Here is a 14,227-nt window from a genome sequence, read left to right as displayed (position 1 = left end):
TTGATTGTCTCACTGTTGAAATTCGCAAGCGATTGAGCGCATATTCTGATCTTCACAAATTGTTTGGTTTCATGACAGAGTTTGAGTCTCTGAACTTGGATGATTACGGATTTGTGCAACGCATCTGATGGAATTTTATCCAGATGACATTGAGGCGTCTCCTCTTGACCAGTTCGTTCAGTTCAAACCCATCCGAAGCAGACCAAGACAGAACCATCACCCACAAGAGTTAAGGTAGCGCACCTCTAATGGGCACATATCCAAATATAATTTAATTAATTATTTTCTTAATCAGCATCATTTCACTGAACTACATGCAAATTTGTAGGTAGGCTTTCCATGCTTTTAAAAAAAATATACCGATTTTTTCAAAACGACCCTCACGCTCAGCTTTTGTCCAGTTTATTTTCACCCCTGGGGTATATAAAAGGCTATAATTCATTCAGATTTCCAAATATGGGCATGCAGTTGGTGTGTACAGATGCAGTAAAGGTGTTCAAAGTTTAAACAAGATGAAATAAGTATTATTTTACAGACATTTATTTTTTACAATTTTTTATCTATGGAATAGCGCCATGAAATGTAAGTGATTTTAGCCAAGTAAAAATTGAGTCGGTTAAAAACAAAGTGTCATAAAATTCAAAATAGTATCATTTAAGTTATATTTTAAACTATTTTTTTTGTAGAAACACTATATACAGCAAAAATACCAAGAAATAGACAGATTTACCGTTTACTTTTTGAAATAAAAATAAGAATGCAACATGCATCATTCGTATTTTCAGCAGTAAATTACCCAATTTAGTCATAACGTTGCTTTAATTTAAAAAATTGAAGGATGTTCTTACAATTTTCAACATATTTGACAATAAACATAGCTTATATGCTATATTAAATCAAATTACGTTAGATAAGAAATAAAACGCGTCGCAAAAAGTATGCGATGTCGGCAGGATTCGAACCTGCGCAGGAAGAACCCAAAAGATTTCTAGACCATCGCCTTAACCACTCGGCCACGACAACTTCAGTGCAGTTTTAAATTAAAAATCCATAAGTAAACAGGTAAAAAGGCTTGTCAATCTTTGAAGAAATCGCGAAATCGTATTTTTCAGATGATAATTGGATCAAAGTCAATATTTATAGTAAAAATAATGTATTCTAAATGAATTAGGTAAACACATATCAAAATTCGAAGTTTGAAAAAAATAAAATGCATCTCTCGGAAATAACCGATCATTTAAGATCGGCAATGATCTTAAAATAAATCGCGGGAAATCATTAGAGGTGCGCTACCTTAACTGCTGCTGTTATGTGGAGGCCTATTACAGACAACTTTTCCAAAGATTGCCATCGCTGTACGAATATACTTAACAATTCCAGTTAATAACTGTCAAGGTAGTAGGACATTTTCAACATTATCACGTGTAAAAAAAACTATTTTTGGAACACCATGAGCCAGGAAGGGTTAACAGCATTTGGGCTACTGTCTATTGAATGTCCTCCGAGAACTAGACGTCAAACAGGTGATCGATGACTATGGCCAGTGTCGTAGAAGAAGCTTATAGGCTGGAACTGTTACATGTTACGATGTATGTTTAATTCAGTTAATAAAATATTTATACGTTGTGTAACTCGTTTTGGCAAATTGCTATATAAATATATAATGTAACTGTCAACTGTGTACAAATGCAAATTTTCTCATCTTTGTAGTTGTAGTATGATTTTCAATATACAGAAGGGGACCAGAGGGAAGGGGGCCCCGTAACATGTGCAGCCTTGGGCCCAAAAAAAGCTTAATCCGGCCCTGATTTACGGGTCACCTATCGAGGCAGTATCTATGGTAGCCGACGTTGCTTTAGTTCACAACTACATAAGCACTCTTCAACCGCATCACTGAAAAGCTAGCTCGACCAGCTCCGGATGACCCATATGGCAGAGTAGGCAGCTGCCTATGGGCCCAGTGACTTTCAGGGGCCAGTGAGGTCGTGACGAAATAATATTTTTACTTAATTACTTAGCCTAATTTAAAGACTTGACAAAGCCAATTATATATATTTTTTTGGGGGTTCCGATTTAAGGCCTGACATTGTAGTACCAAGTGACAATCATTTATTATTTACAAAACCGCATCCCTTTGGTGGTGATTTATTTTTTCAAGATGTTCCTTGGGGGCTTTGGCTGGTGTAGAATTCAACACAGTGCTCTTTCATTCTGATGAATTTTCCCCCCACCCACCCCACCCACCCCATCCAACCCCACCCACCCCACCCAACCCCCATCCACCACACCCGACCCCCACCCACCACACCCAACCCCCACCCCATTACAGCAATGGCGTTCTTGTAGGCACAAGGCCGACAAGGGGCTCGGGGCGTTTGCCCCTAAAATTGGCACTGCCAAGGCCCCACCTTCTTTAATCCAGCACTGATTTCGACACTGAGCTTTACAGAAATGCTGTTAAAAGTATCCATGTTCATTAAAAAGCTTATAACTTCTTGAATTTCGGTAATTATACAATGTTGTTGTTGTATGATTGGAAATGGTCAATTAGCGTCTAGAAAAAATGCCTTGGCAAACAGGGTAGACCCGGGCGTCTCATCAGGGTCTGCGCTGTTTGCTTAAAGGAATTTCTGTAATAAATTTTCTAAATATAAAATAAGTATACTAGACATCCCTAATTTTGGAATTAAATTGCTCCAATTTAGAAGGATGGGAAAGTCAACTAGGCACAAATGGGTTAAAAAAAAGTCTGCTCTCTGTGTGTCCTGTCTAAGTTAAATATCGTTCGATAACTTATTTGTAACTTAGTTCAAAATCACCTTTTATTGATCAAGATCTTATAGATCTATAACAAACATGTCTATCATTCCTCTATTTCGAACAGTCAGACACTTCAGTTTTTGTGTGGAGCTACAATCGGTACCACTGGTACTATGGGACTTTAGTATACAGTACTAAACAACTAATTAAGTTCCTCTTGAATGATTAGATCTAAAGCTTTTATGAGTACATACAGGTGTTTTATTATTGCAACTACAATAAATATGCTCGAAGTAAAATAAAGCCGCAGTACATGTATTTATGTTCTTACCTGTATCCGTTTTGGAATGGCAAACGAATAAATAAATCTTTAAAACACACAAACACACAAAAACAAAAGGTACTGTCACATCAACACGTGTGAAATATTCCCAAAAAATCTGCCGCACATGTGTTTGTTTACTATAAACCGTAAATTTAAGTTAACATGCCATTTTGAGTTTTGTCTTAATCCGGTTGCGTAAATCAATTTCCTTTACAATAAACGTACATTCGATAACACATTTAACGCGTTAAACCATTGTGTAAAACAGTTTTAATAGCACGAGTATTAAGTGTCCGAACGGCCTGCTATTTCGTATAGACAGAGCAAGACCAAAGTGAAGGTTAGACGATATCGATCGTAGGTGAGGGACGGAAGATCAAGGCCGCTGCTATTTATAGTTCAATGAAGCTGACTAGCTTCAGATTATGTAATATGCGAAACTCTTACTTAAACGACTTTTTTTTAAACTACCCGTCTACAAACGAAGACCGACTAAAGTCGTAGCATACCTCATGTTTATGCGAATGTGAATATCCGACTTTGTATTGTTCACAGCGCAAAGATAAAGGATATATTTTTGGAAAGGAAATAAACAGAATTCCGATGTTTCGAAGGGACACAACTCCACGTTGTTGTCTGTATCGTGACGAAAAACATGTAGTCTGTCGCAATACATGCTGAGATGAACATCATTGTGTGTCATTTACACAGGTTTAACTTTTAGAGTCTAGACTGATTATTCAAACTCGTGTATGTGTGGGGGTGGGGGCTTATGAAATACTAATAAAGTGAAACGTTTTTAAACGTTTATACAGTAGTACTATTTATATCTACATTTTTTATTTACAAATACAAACACGGAACTATACTAACAATGTATAAGTCCCAGACATGCGGGAGGAAGTTATATAAGCATTTTATTATACTTTAAATTGAGATTCTGCTTTACTTCAACCACAATAATTAATCACCTATGTGGTGTATAGGGGATTAAATGTCTACATGTTAATTAATACTAACATGGGCATACATTTCACGTAGGAGTACCACAGTCCGTTTCATTAAAGTGGTCTTTTTTTTAAGATTTGGGCATGTTTTGAAGTTTTTCATTTAATGCTTTATATTAATTAATGTAAAAATGGGATCTAAGTAACAGTAAAAAATCAAGAATATAAAAAGAGAAAGAAAAAAAAGTAACCATCAACTTTTCATGGTTTTAAATCGACAAAAATGCATATAATGGATATTTTAGAGCATGGTAATTGTAAAGAAACTTGAAACTTGCTAATTTGATGAAACGCCTATTTATATAATTATATTCAATGGCGTTGTACAAAACATATAAATATACATTAATTGATAAAAATAAGAGTGATTGATACTTTTATGCAGCATTAATTAAAGGATTAATAATCTAAAACTGTGTGATATATTGTAAAGTATTACTGTTTCCTAACATATATCATAACTACAACGAAAATTTGCAAATCTTCATTTTTTTATATTTTGTCAATTTACCAAAACGTGAAAAGTACTAACCGATGTACAAAATGTTCAGTATAGCGGATAAACTTGTATATCCAGGGATTCCGTGCACTCGTGTATAATGGTTAGCTACGGTATTTATCGGATAGTAAGATGTTAACCTCGCTGTAGGAAATCGGGGCTTAATGCACAGGCGTAAAGGGTCGTCCCAGATAAGCCTGTGCAGTCAGGCTTTAATGCTACTTTTCGTTTGAAGGAAGTTTTTTCTTAGCAAAAGCAAACTGCACATGTTTGTCTGGGACGACACTTTACGCAAAATCATGAAGCCGTGTTTTCAAAGAGCGCGACTGAATTATTGATGTTTGATCCCGATCCATCGATCTCTGAATTTTATTGGAATTTCAGTAGGCTTAAAAATGACTCACGTGCAATGCACTGCGTGTCTTAGGGAAGGATAAACACACAAGCACGTTTATGCAATACCAAGAAAAATTTTGCCAAGTGATTGCCATTTAAGGAAGCATAACTGACTGCGATTTCAAACGTTAATCCACAGTGAAATAAAAGTGTACTCCTCCCAGGTAAACATAATAATGACAACTAGATAACATATTTGTGTGTGTGACCAAGAGTATAGCATTATACCGATATTCAATGTTATCCGTCAAGCGATCTGTTTGTACTGTATTTAGAAGTGCGAAATTTTAATAGTTTCCAAACTTCTGTTATCCATATTTCGCTCGGAACTGCAACGCAATTATGTATCCAGTAGATTTCGTCTCTCAATTATAGCGAGTGTAAACAAAATGGGCATTGCAGGTGTGAATTGGACAATAAGTTCGGAAGATAACAATCATGAAGTAGATTAATTTATGAAAAGTTGTGAAACAGTATACTCTTTACAGCAGAAAGTGTTTATATGAGTCGCGTTCTGAGAAAACTGGACTTAATGCATGTGCGTTAAGTGTCGTCCCAAATTAGCCTGTGCAGTACGCACAGGCTAATCAGGGACGACACTTTCCGCTTTTATGGTATTTTTAGTTTCAAGGAAGTCCCTCCTTACCGAAAATCAAGTTTAGGCGGAAAGTGTCGTCCCTGAATAGCATGTGCGGACTACACATGCTTATCTGGGACGACACTTTACGCACATGCATTAAGCCCAGTGTTCTCAGAACAAGGTTCATATGAACAAATATACATGACGTTTACCTATCAGAGATTTACGCAGAGTGCACGTGTTCCAGTGAACGCCCGCATATATTTGAACAGCGCTCTGTAACAACGGGGCTTAACGCATGCGCGTGAAGTGTCTTTCATGATTAGCCTGTGCTTATGAGGTACGACACTCTCCACCTAGACATGATGTTCGTTTAAAAAATACTTTTTTTAAACGAACAATACCACGAAAGCGGAAAGTGTCGTCCCTGCTGGGATATCGTGGACTGTACGTGCTCATATGTGACCACACTTTCCGCAAATTCATTAAGCCCCCTTTTCCCATATCGCGGCTCATTTGCTTTTTACATTCTTTAAGTCGGTCGAGTGCTTGAACTGGTTACGCAAAACTCAAGATATCTTATCACAAAATGAGCATTTTGTAGACGGAGTTAAATTTGGGGACCAATGTCGCGGTGACACAGACGAGATGTAAACAGTTAAACATAACGTTAGATCATCACAACATTACATGCAGTATTTTAGGAATACATGTTTTTGTTATCTATTTGTTTTGCAGTAAAATGCTCCTCTTAGATTATGCGAAAACTGGTAACAATAAACTGTACGTATAACGTAAGGCATCCCAATTGCCCGAATAAAGGAAACCATGAACAAATACATTTAAAAGATTGACCTTCGAATGCCCATACAGCTTCTATCATAAGCACGTGCCTGTCAGCACTATTCCGAGCTTGCCAATATTGCTTGCAATTATTTAACAAGCTGCACTATGTTTGACCTTTGACCTTTAGTGTGACCTTGAAAATAGCTCAAGGGGTGATACTCCTTTCTAAATGTTCTAAATTATTTTTAAATTGTATGATAAAAAATTGAGTTACAGTCCGGATAGGCTGCATTTTTGGCCAAATTTAGCCTGATTTGGACTCTTTATTTAGACATTGGTCCGTGCTGTATTTGAAATTTCGGAAAGATTCCTTTTTTTTGTGTTCTGTGTTAGTTTAACAGACAGTTGTGTGCCAAACTGTGTCAGGCAGTCTTATTAGGAAAAAACAAATACATGTATATTACTTAAGATTTTAAACGAATATGTAATATGGATGAGTTGCCCTTTCTATTCTTACAAAAGAGGTCACTTTTAAATGAGAATCCAGTAAATGCGGCAATTGTCGTTCCTGATGAGCCTGTGTGGACTGCACAGGCTTATCTGGGACGACACTTCACGCGCATGCATTAAGACTCGTTTTCCCATGGCGAGACTCAAATAAATACATTGTTTGACAGAAACGACTGCATTCGTCCAAGTCGTACGATTCACACGACTGCATTTGTCCAAGTGGCACGATTTTACACGACTGCATTCGTCCAAGTGGTACAATTTACACGACTGCATTCGTCCAAGTGGCACGATTTACGCGACTGCAATAGTCCAAGTGGTACGATTTACACGACTGCATTCGTCCAAGTGGTACGATTTACACGACTGCATGAGTCCAAGTGGTACGATTTACACGACTGCATTCGTCCAAGTGGTACGATTAACACGACTACATTCGTCCAAGTGGTACGATTTACACAACTGCATTCGTCCAAGTGGTACGATTTACACGACTGCATTCGTCCAAGTGGTACGATTTATATGACTGCATTCGTCTAAGTGGTACGATTTACACGACTGCATTGGTCCACGTGGTACGATTTACACGACTGCATTCGTCCAAGTGCCACGATTAACACGACTGCATTCGTTTAAGTGGTACGATTTACACGACTACATTCGTCCAAGTGGTACGATTTACTCGTACATTACAGTTACAATCACTAACGTCATCAGCGGCGAACTGTGTACGTTACATGGCTAATCAAGAACTAATCGATTTTAAGGAAAACGTTGGGACAACATTTAGAATTCGTATACTCTAGTAGAATAATACACAGCTTTGCGCTTTTGGCAAACAAATCGGGCGGTTTAAGGTAACTAAGAATGCATCGTAAGCAACTATTCCGAGCTCACGTTGTCCTGCATTACTATTTGGCATTTGTTTGGCATTGTCTGGCACGCGTGAACGTATGTACACGTAAGATATGTTCACGTGCCATGCCATGCACGTAGGCAATAGTCCAAACGGGATCATACATGTCTGACTTGGTTTCGGACACAGAAGGTCGCTTATCTGGTAAACAGAGTGTGGATCGAGCAGTTTTAATGGTGCATTTTATCAGATTTCAGTTTGAAATTCGGTTGCTATGCGGTTGTCGCTTCAATCTAGCTACGCCTACTGTACTTGCCTTGTAAATAATTGTGGGAAAGTTTTAAGGTCATTGCGTCCCTAAACCGGCTTCCACAAAAAATACTATCGGTTGCAATATTACAACTCAATGGTAAGTGACCCGCGCATTTAGTTACTCATGTACTCAACGTATGCACAAAGAACTCTGCTTTTTAGAATTAAGGGACCTTTACAACGATTTTGGCTTGTATGGAAGTCTGTCATTAAATGCTTAATATTGATAAATGTAAACATTTGATCTAAAGAGATCCAGTAAAATTAAAGAAAGAAAAAAAGTAACCCTCAACTGGGCACGAACCACTGACCCCTGGAGTAAAAGTCTAACGCTTACATCACTCGGCCATCCGTGCTCATACAATGGGAAGTATTTTATATTTTATATAAGCAATCCTTGTTGTGACTAAAATACAACGACAACAACAAAATTCTTTAAATTATTTACTCGTTTCGCGTTGCAACGCTTTATAATTGTCAGGTTTTTAAATCGTCAAAAGATGCATATAATGGATATTTTAGAGCATGGTAAATGTTCAGTATTACTGTTTCCTTACAAATATCATAACTACAGCGATTTTTTTTTAATTTTGTCAATTTACCATAACGGGAAAAGATCATGTTTATGTGTATCGTGGTGTGCTGGTTTCTTATCACTTAGATAGTTACTAGAAATAAAATTCTGACTCCAAGCAAAGATCTATTAATATACCATTAGTAAATCTTTGCTCCAAGAGTACAACCTTTTAAATGTATACAACGATTTGCGGTAAATACACAAAACATGTATCCGTGCACTATGGATCAGCCAACGATTTATTCCATAAATCAATTCCGGAGATAGTCGATGTATCACGATTGGTATTTGTGTATATTTCGGACCCTTTTTGAGGTGGGGCGGTGGTGATAAAAAATTAATGTTGTTTTGTTCGTTCGAGGAATGAAATATCTTGTGGAATAGCGCATAACTTAAGTGTGTGTGTTTCATGCGTGGTAGCGTTTGTGTTTTCTTGACGGATATGTACCAAAACCACGAGATGAAACAAAACAACTATATACGGAATATATTTATCAATATTGCTTCCTTCACGGCGAATAATATTGTTTATATTTATCTGCTTCAAGTAACGATCGTGTTACGGTTATTCTAACGTTGATTTGTGTCGATGTTGCTTACTGCGCACGAGAAGTTCCGGAAACTATTCAAGCGTTGTGAAGAGCTCTTAAATCAAGGGGGACAAGTACGTCGGGATGAATTGCGTTGTATATGTCGACGCAGTAGACTCCCTTTACTCCGAATTTAGTTTAATAACTAGTAATTTAATTTATCTTAAGTGTGGATATACTCGATTGCTACGGTTGCTTGATATATATTATCGCGGTCTATTCTTATTTAATATGGAGGTTGCTGGTTAAAGAAAAGCCCACAGAAAATGTTCAAACTAAAGGGATTTGTTCACATATTTTGAAAAAACATGTTTATTTACAACCATGTCTTTAAGTCGTAAATAATTAAAATAGTAAACAAGAGATGTGTTCGTCAGAAACACAATGCCCCCTACTGCGCCGCTTTCAAATACAATTTCTTTTTATCATTTGGAAGGTATAGAAATCATCTCCCTTTAAAGCTTATTTTGTCCAATCCAACCGGGGGGGGGGGGGGGGGGGGGTCTGTAGACAGTCAAAAATGACCAAGTCAGACATCACTGACAACCAAGCCTGTGGTTTATCAAAGAGATCATAGCCAGATAGCAGATCATGTATATATGGAAATAAGTCCACAGGTTTGTAATGAACCCTACCATTCACAAATTAGTATGGGAAAGAAATGATCAATATATATCATTTAAAAAAAAACTTTGACAAATCAATTATTTGAGTTATAAATAATCAAAATAAAAAATCCGTACAGTAACTGTGAAAAGAACTTAAATTCTTGGTAGGGAAATATATAGTCTGAGATTTATAATTAAATAAATTACTTCCCTTGAAAATAATTGTCTCTAACAAATCTCTATTTTTAGAAGCAAATAATTAAAAACCACTACCGTGACTGTAGATTCACCACTCAAAATGTGCAGCTCCATGAGATACACGTGTGTGCCAAATATCAAGTTGCTATGTTCAATATTGAATAATTATCTCCCTTTAAAGCTTATTACTTTCCTTGGATTTGTATTTTTGACCTTAGACCTTGAAGGATGACCTTGACCTTGTGCCACGATGTGTTTGTAAGAAACACAATGCCGCTTACTGCGCCGCTTTGATTTATTTAACAACAAGGGCTGTTTGTAAAACATGCATGCCCCCCATATGGGCTGTTAGTTATAGTGGCAGCCATTGTGTGAATATGTTTTTTGGCACTGTGACCTTGACCTTTGACCTAGTGACCTGAAAATCAATAGGGGTCATCTGCCAGTCATGATCAATGTATCTATGAAGTTTGATGATCCTAGGCCTATGAGTATTCTTGGGACATCATCCGGAAACAATTTTACTATGTCGAGTCACCGTGACCTTGACCTTTTACCTAGTGACCTGAAAATTATTTGGGGTCATCTGCGAGTCATGATCAATGTACCTATGAAGTTTCATGATCCTAGGCGTAAGCATTCTTGAGTGATCATCCGGAAACCATTATACTGTGTCCGCGTCACCGTGACCTTGACGTAGTGACCTGAAAGTCAATAGGGGTCATCTGTGAGTCATGATCAATGTACCTATGAAGTTTCATGATCCTAGGCCTAATCGTTCTTGAGTTATCATCCAGAAACCATCTGGTGGACGGACATACGGACCGACATGAGCAAAACAATATACCCCCTCTTCTTCGAAGGAGGGCATAAAAATATATAATTTGGCAGGTCAGATAATTATGTCCATTTAAAGCTTATTACTTCCCTTGGATTTTTTTTTTTGACTCAGTGACCTAGTTTTTGACCCGGCATGACCCATATTCGAACTTGACCTAGATATTGTCTAGATACAACTTCTGACCAAGTTTCGAAAAGATCGAATGAAAACTATTTGAATTAGTGAGCGGACACGAAAAGTGTGACAGACTGACGGACAGTGCGAAAACTATATACCCCCTTTTCTTCGAAAGGGGGCATAAAAAAGAGATAAATACACAATATTGTTAATAAGTTAGTGTGTCCCAATGCACCACGCAGCCTTTTAAATTGCAAATTATGAACTCAATATTAGTAGCAAATAAAATAAATCAAATTTTCACAATAAACGTTGTAAAGCGTTTCAAACGCTAGATTATTTTATCAATTTCCATTGATTATCCATAAATGCACAAATAATTGTAAGATTTTTTCTAGTCAAGAGTTTCATTTCGCTTGTTTGAACATTATATACACCTTCTGTTTTGAATCTATGATATTTAGCCTTTTGGGGAATATTTCTCTTGAAATGACAAATGTTCATATAAAGGTATCATCCACTTGGTTAAACAGTTGATTTCAGCTCTTTCACTCAAAACCATCCTCACATAACAAGTGTTGATTCATAACTTATACTAAACTTATCAACCCTGGGAAAACTGGAGTGTAGCTGGATAGCACACAGAGATATAACTGTGAAAAGATTACCCTGAACATAAATGTTGCAGTTTTCTCCCTTTGATTATTTTAATTTTCTTGGAAATGCGTTACTTATTGCGTTTAATCATTATCGGAGCCTACATCATCATAATGATCATACTCTTTATCATCATCAACATCTTTGTAATCACATTTTTTCATTATCACCATCATTTTTCATGTCCTCATTATCATCATCACACTCTTGTTATTGTTGACTTGGATCATTGCAGAAATGCAGAGTCACTTGTAATGTTGATTTTTTTTTTAATGACAGCTTGTTTCTCTCAAAAAAATGCCTTATGTACTACTCTTAACTCTTTCTCACATAAGAAGCAAAGTAAAAACGGCTTTTACAACCAGCATAAAACCAGAACAGCCTACGAGTAACTCGCAGTCTGTTCAGGTTTTATGCTGTTTGCTGCTCATCAGTATCTATGGGATGGAAATGAAGCCTTAAAAACTTGAACTTAGTAAGAAATGTGTTTAATTAAAATTATCTTTCTAGCGGTCTACAAATGTGTTAAAATAAGTTTCTAAGTGGTAAAGAGTGATTACACTGTTGTAACTATACCCCCATTTCATTTACAATATATTTGATATAACTCATCATTTCTTGGGCCAGTAAATAACATGCTCACAGAGCTTTATATTTTAATGACAAAAAGTAAAGAAGTGTTAGCAACAGAATTAACAATACGAAATAAATGCATCTTTATGGTTATAAACAGGCAAACATTGAGAATTCTATGTTTCAAGACTCTAAGACCTTGTTTAGCATGTCTAACACAAATACCTACTGGGGATATAACAGCCTGTATATATAATTTTACACTACAAGTGTGTAAATCAAGCTGTACTTGACCCATTTATGCCTAGCGTCTAGAAAAAATGCCTTGGCAAACAGCATAGACCAGATGAGACGCCGCATCATGCGGCGTCTCATCTGGGTCTATGCTGTTTGCTTAAAGGAATTTCTGTAAGAAATATTTTAAATATAGAAATAAATATTCTAGACATCCCTACTTTTGGAAATAAATTGATCCAATTTAGAGGGATGGGAGAGTCCACTAGGCATAAATGGGTTAAGTTTCTTCAAATTGCTTCTGAATAAAGCGATTGATTTGGCAAAAAGCTGCGGCAAAATCACAATAAGTAAACTCAAAACTGCACAAAAAATCGAAAGCTCATCTCATCTCATCTTCGCCTGTGATCAAATACAAAAATCGAAAGTAAACCCGATCAATTTAAATAGTTGATTGATCATTTAAGTTAATCATAAGAAAATAACAAAGACATCTATCACTTCCAAATTTAAATATCCTTTTAATAAAGATTATATTTTCATCATTGTTCTTTACCATTTTCTTTTTAAAGAACATGGAGCCTTTTTATTAACTTGTTTTGCCCATAGATCTTTATTTTGGCACTTAATTTAACTATTAAATAAAAGGGTATAATACCACATAGTGTTAATTGACAAATTTCAGACAAAATTTTGGCATTTTTATAAAACATTGCATGTCCTTAAAGAAACTATTATTCAAAATATCAAATGTACTGGAAGCAGCTGGTCTTCATACCAGCTACATTACAGTAATAAATAAAGCATAAAACGCATGCTGTAAAAAATACTTTACATATAAAACTTCACTTTATACAAAATATTTTTTTTATATATGAACAAGGGCTGTTTGTAAAACATGCATGCCCCCCATATGGGCTGTCAGTTGTAGTGGCAGCCATTGTGTGAATACGTTTTTTGGCACTGTGACCTTGACCTTTGACCTAGTGACCTGAAAATCAATAGGGGTCATGTGTGAGTCATGATCAATGTACCTATGAAGTTCCATGATCGTAGGCGTAAGCTTTCTTGTGTTATCATCTGGAAACCATTTTACTGTGTCAAGTCACTGTGACCTTGACCTTTGACCTAGTGACCTGAAAGTCAATAGGGGTCATCTGAGAGTCATGATCAATGAACCTATGAAGTTTCATGATCCTAGGCGTAATCGTTCTTGAGTTATCATCCGGAAACCATTTTTCTAAGTTGAGTCACCGTGACCTTGACGCTTTGACCTAGTGACCTGAAAACCATTAGGGGTCATCTGCGAGTAATGATCAATGTACCTATGAAGTTTCATGATCCTAGGCATAAGCATTCTTGAGTTATCATCCGGAAACCATTTTACTATTTCAGGTCACCGTGACCTTGACCTTTTACCTTGTGATATGAAAATCAATAGGGGTCATCTGCGAGTCATGATCAATGTACCTATGAAGTTTCATGATCCTAGGCATAAGCGTTCTTGAGTTATCATCCGGAAACCATTTTACTATTTCGGGTCACCATGACCTTTGACTTAGTGACCTGAAAATCAATAGGGTCATCTGCGAGTTATCATCCGGAAACCATTTAACTATTTTGGGTCACCTTGACCTTTGACCTAGTGACCTGAAAATCAATAGGGGTCATCTGCGAGTCATGATCAATGTACCTATAAAGTTTCATGATCCTAGGCATAAGTGTTCTCGAGTTATTATCCGGAAACCATTTTACTATTTCGTGTCACCATGACCTTTGACCTAGTGACCTCAAAATCAAT

At 36.7% G+C, this 14,227-nt stretch overlaps 1 protein-coding gene and 1 long non-coding RNA gene across 6 annotated transcripts in view; both read right to left on the bottom strand.

The window, feature by feature from the left end:
* The window catches only part of LOC127860460 (uncharacterized transporter slc-17.2-like), a 33,706-nt gene extending 28,348 nt beyond the window's left edge, over positions 1-5,358 (bottom strand). Inside the window, exon 1 of one of the 4 annotated variants that reach the window (XM_052398540.1) lies at positions 5,216-5,358. Coding sequence is in view for 1 of the 4 variants with exons in the window: in XM_052398538.1 (XP_052254498.1) it covers positions 3,595-3,599 (5 nt within the window). In the remaining 3 variants the exon portion in view is untranslated. The other 3 variants (XM_052398541.1, XM_052398538.1, XM_052398539.1) reach the window with 3 other exon arrangements.
* Positions 5,359-12,261: 6,903 nt separating this feature from the next.
* Positions 12,262-14,227, bottom strand: part of LOC127860236 (uncharacterized) — a 54,023-nt gene continuing 52,057 nt past the window's right edge. For both annotated transcript variants that reach the window (XR_008039647.1, XR_008039646.1), the window contains exon 2: positions 12,262-14,215. This is a non-coding gene — a long non-coding RNA (uncharacterized LOC127860236). The remainder of the gene's footprint in view (positions 14,216-14,227) is intronic.

The sequence above is a fragment of the Dreissena polymorpha genome, chromosome 15 (genome assembly GCF_020536995.1).
Source record: "Dreissena polymorpha isolate Duluth1 chromosome 15, UMN_Dpol_1.0, whole genome shotgun sequence".
NCBI classification, from domain to species: domain Eukaryota; kingdom Metazoa; phylum Mollusca; class Bivalvia; order Myida; family Dreissenidae; genus Dreissena; species Dreissena polymorpha.
Note: the sequence above shows the minus strand (reverse complement) of the source record. Positions and strands in the feature narration are given on the sequence as shown.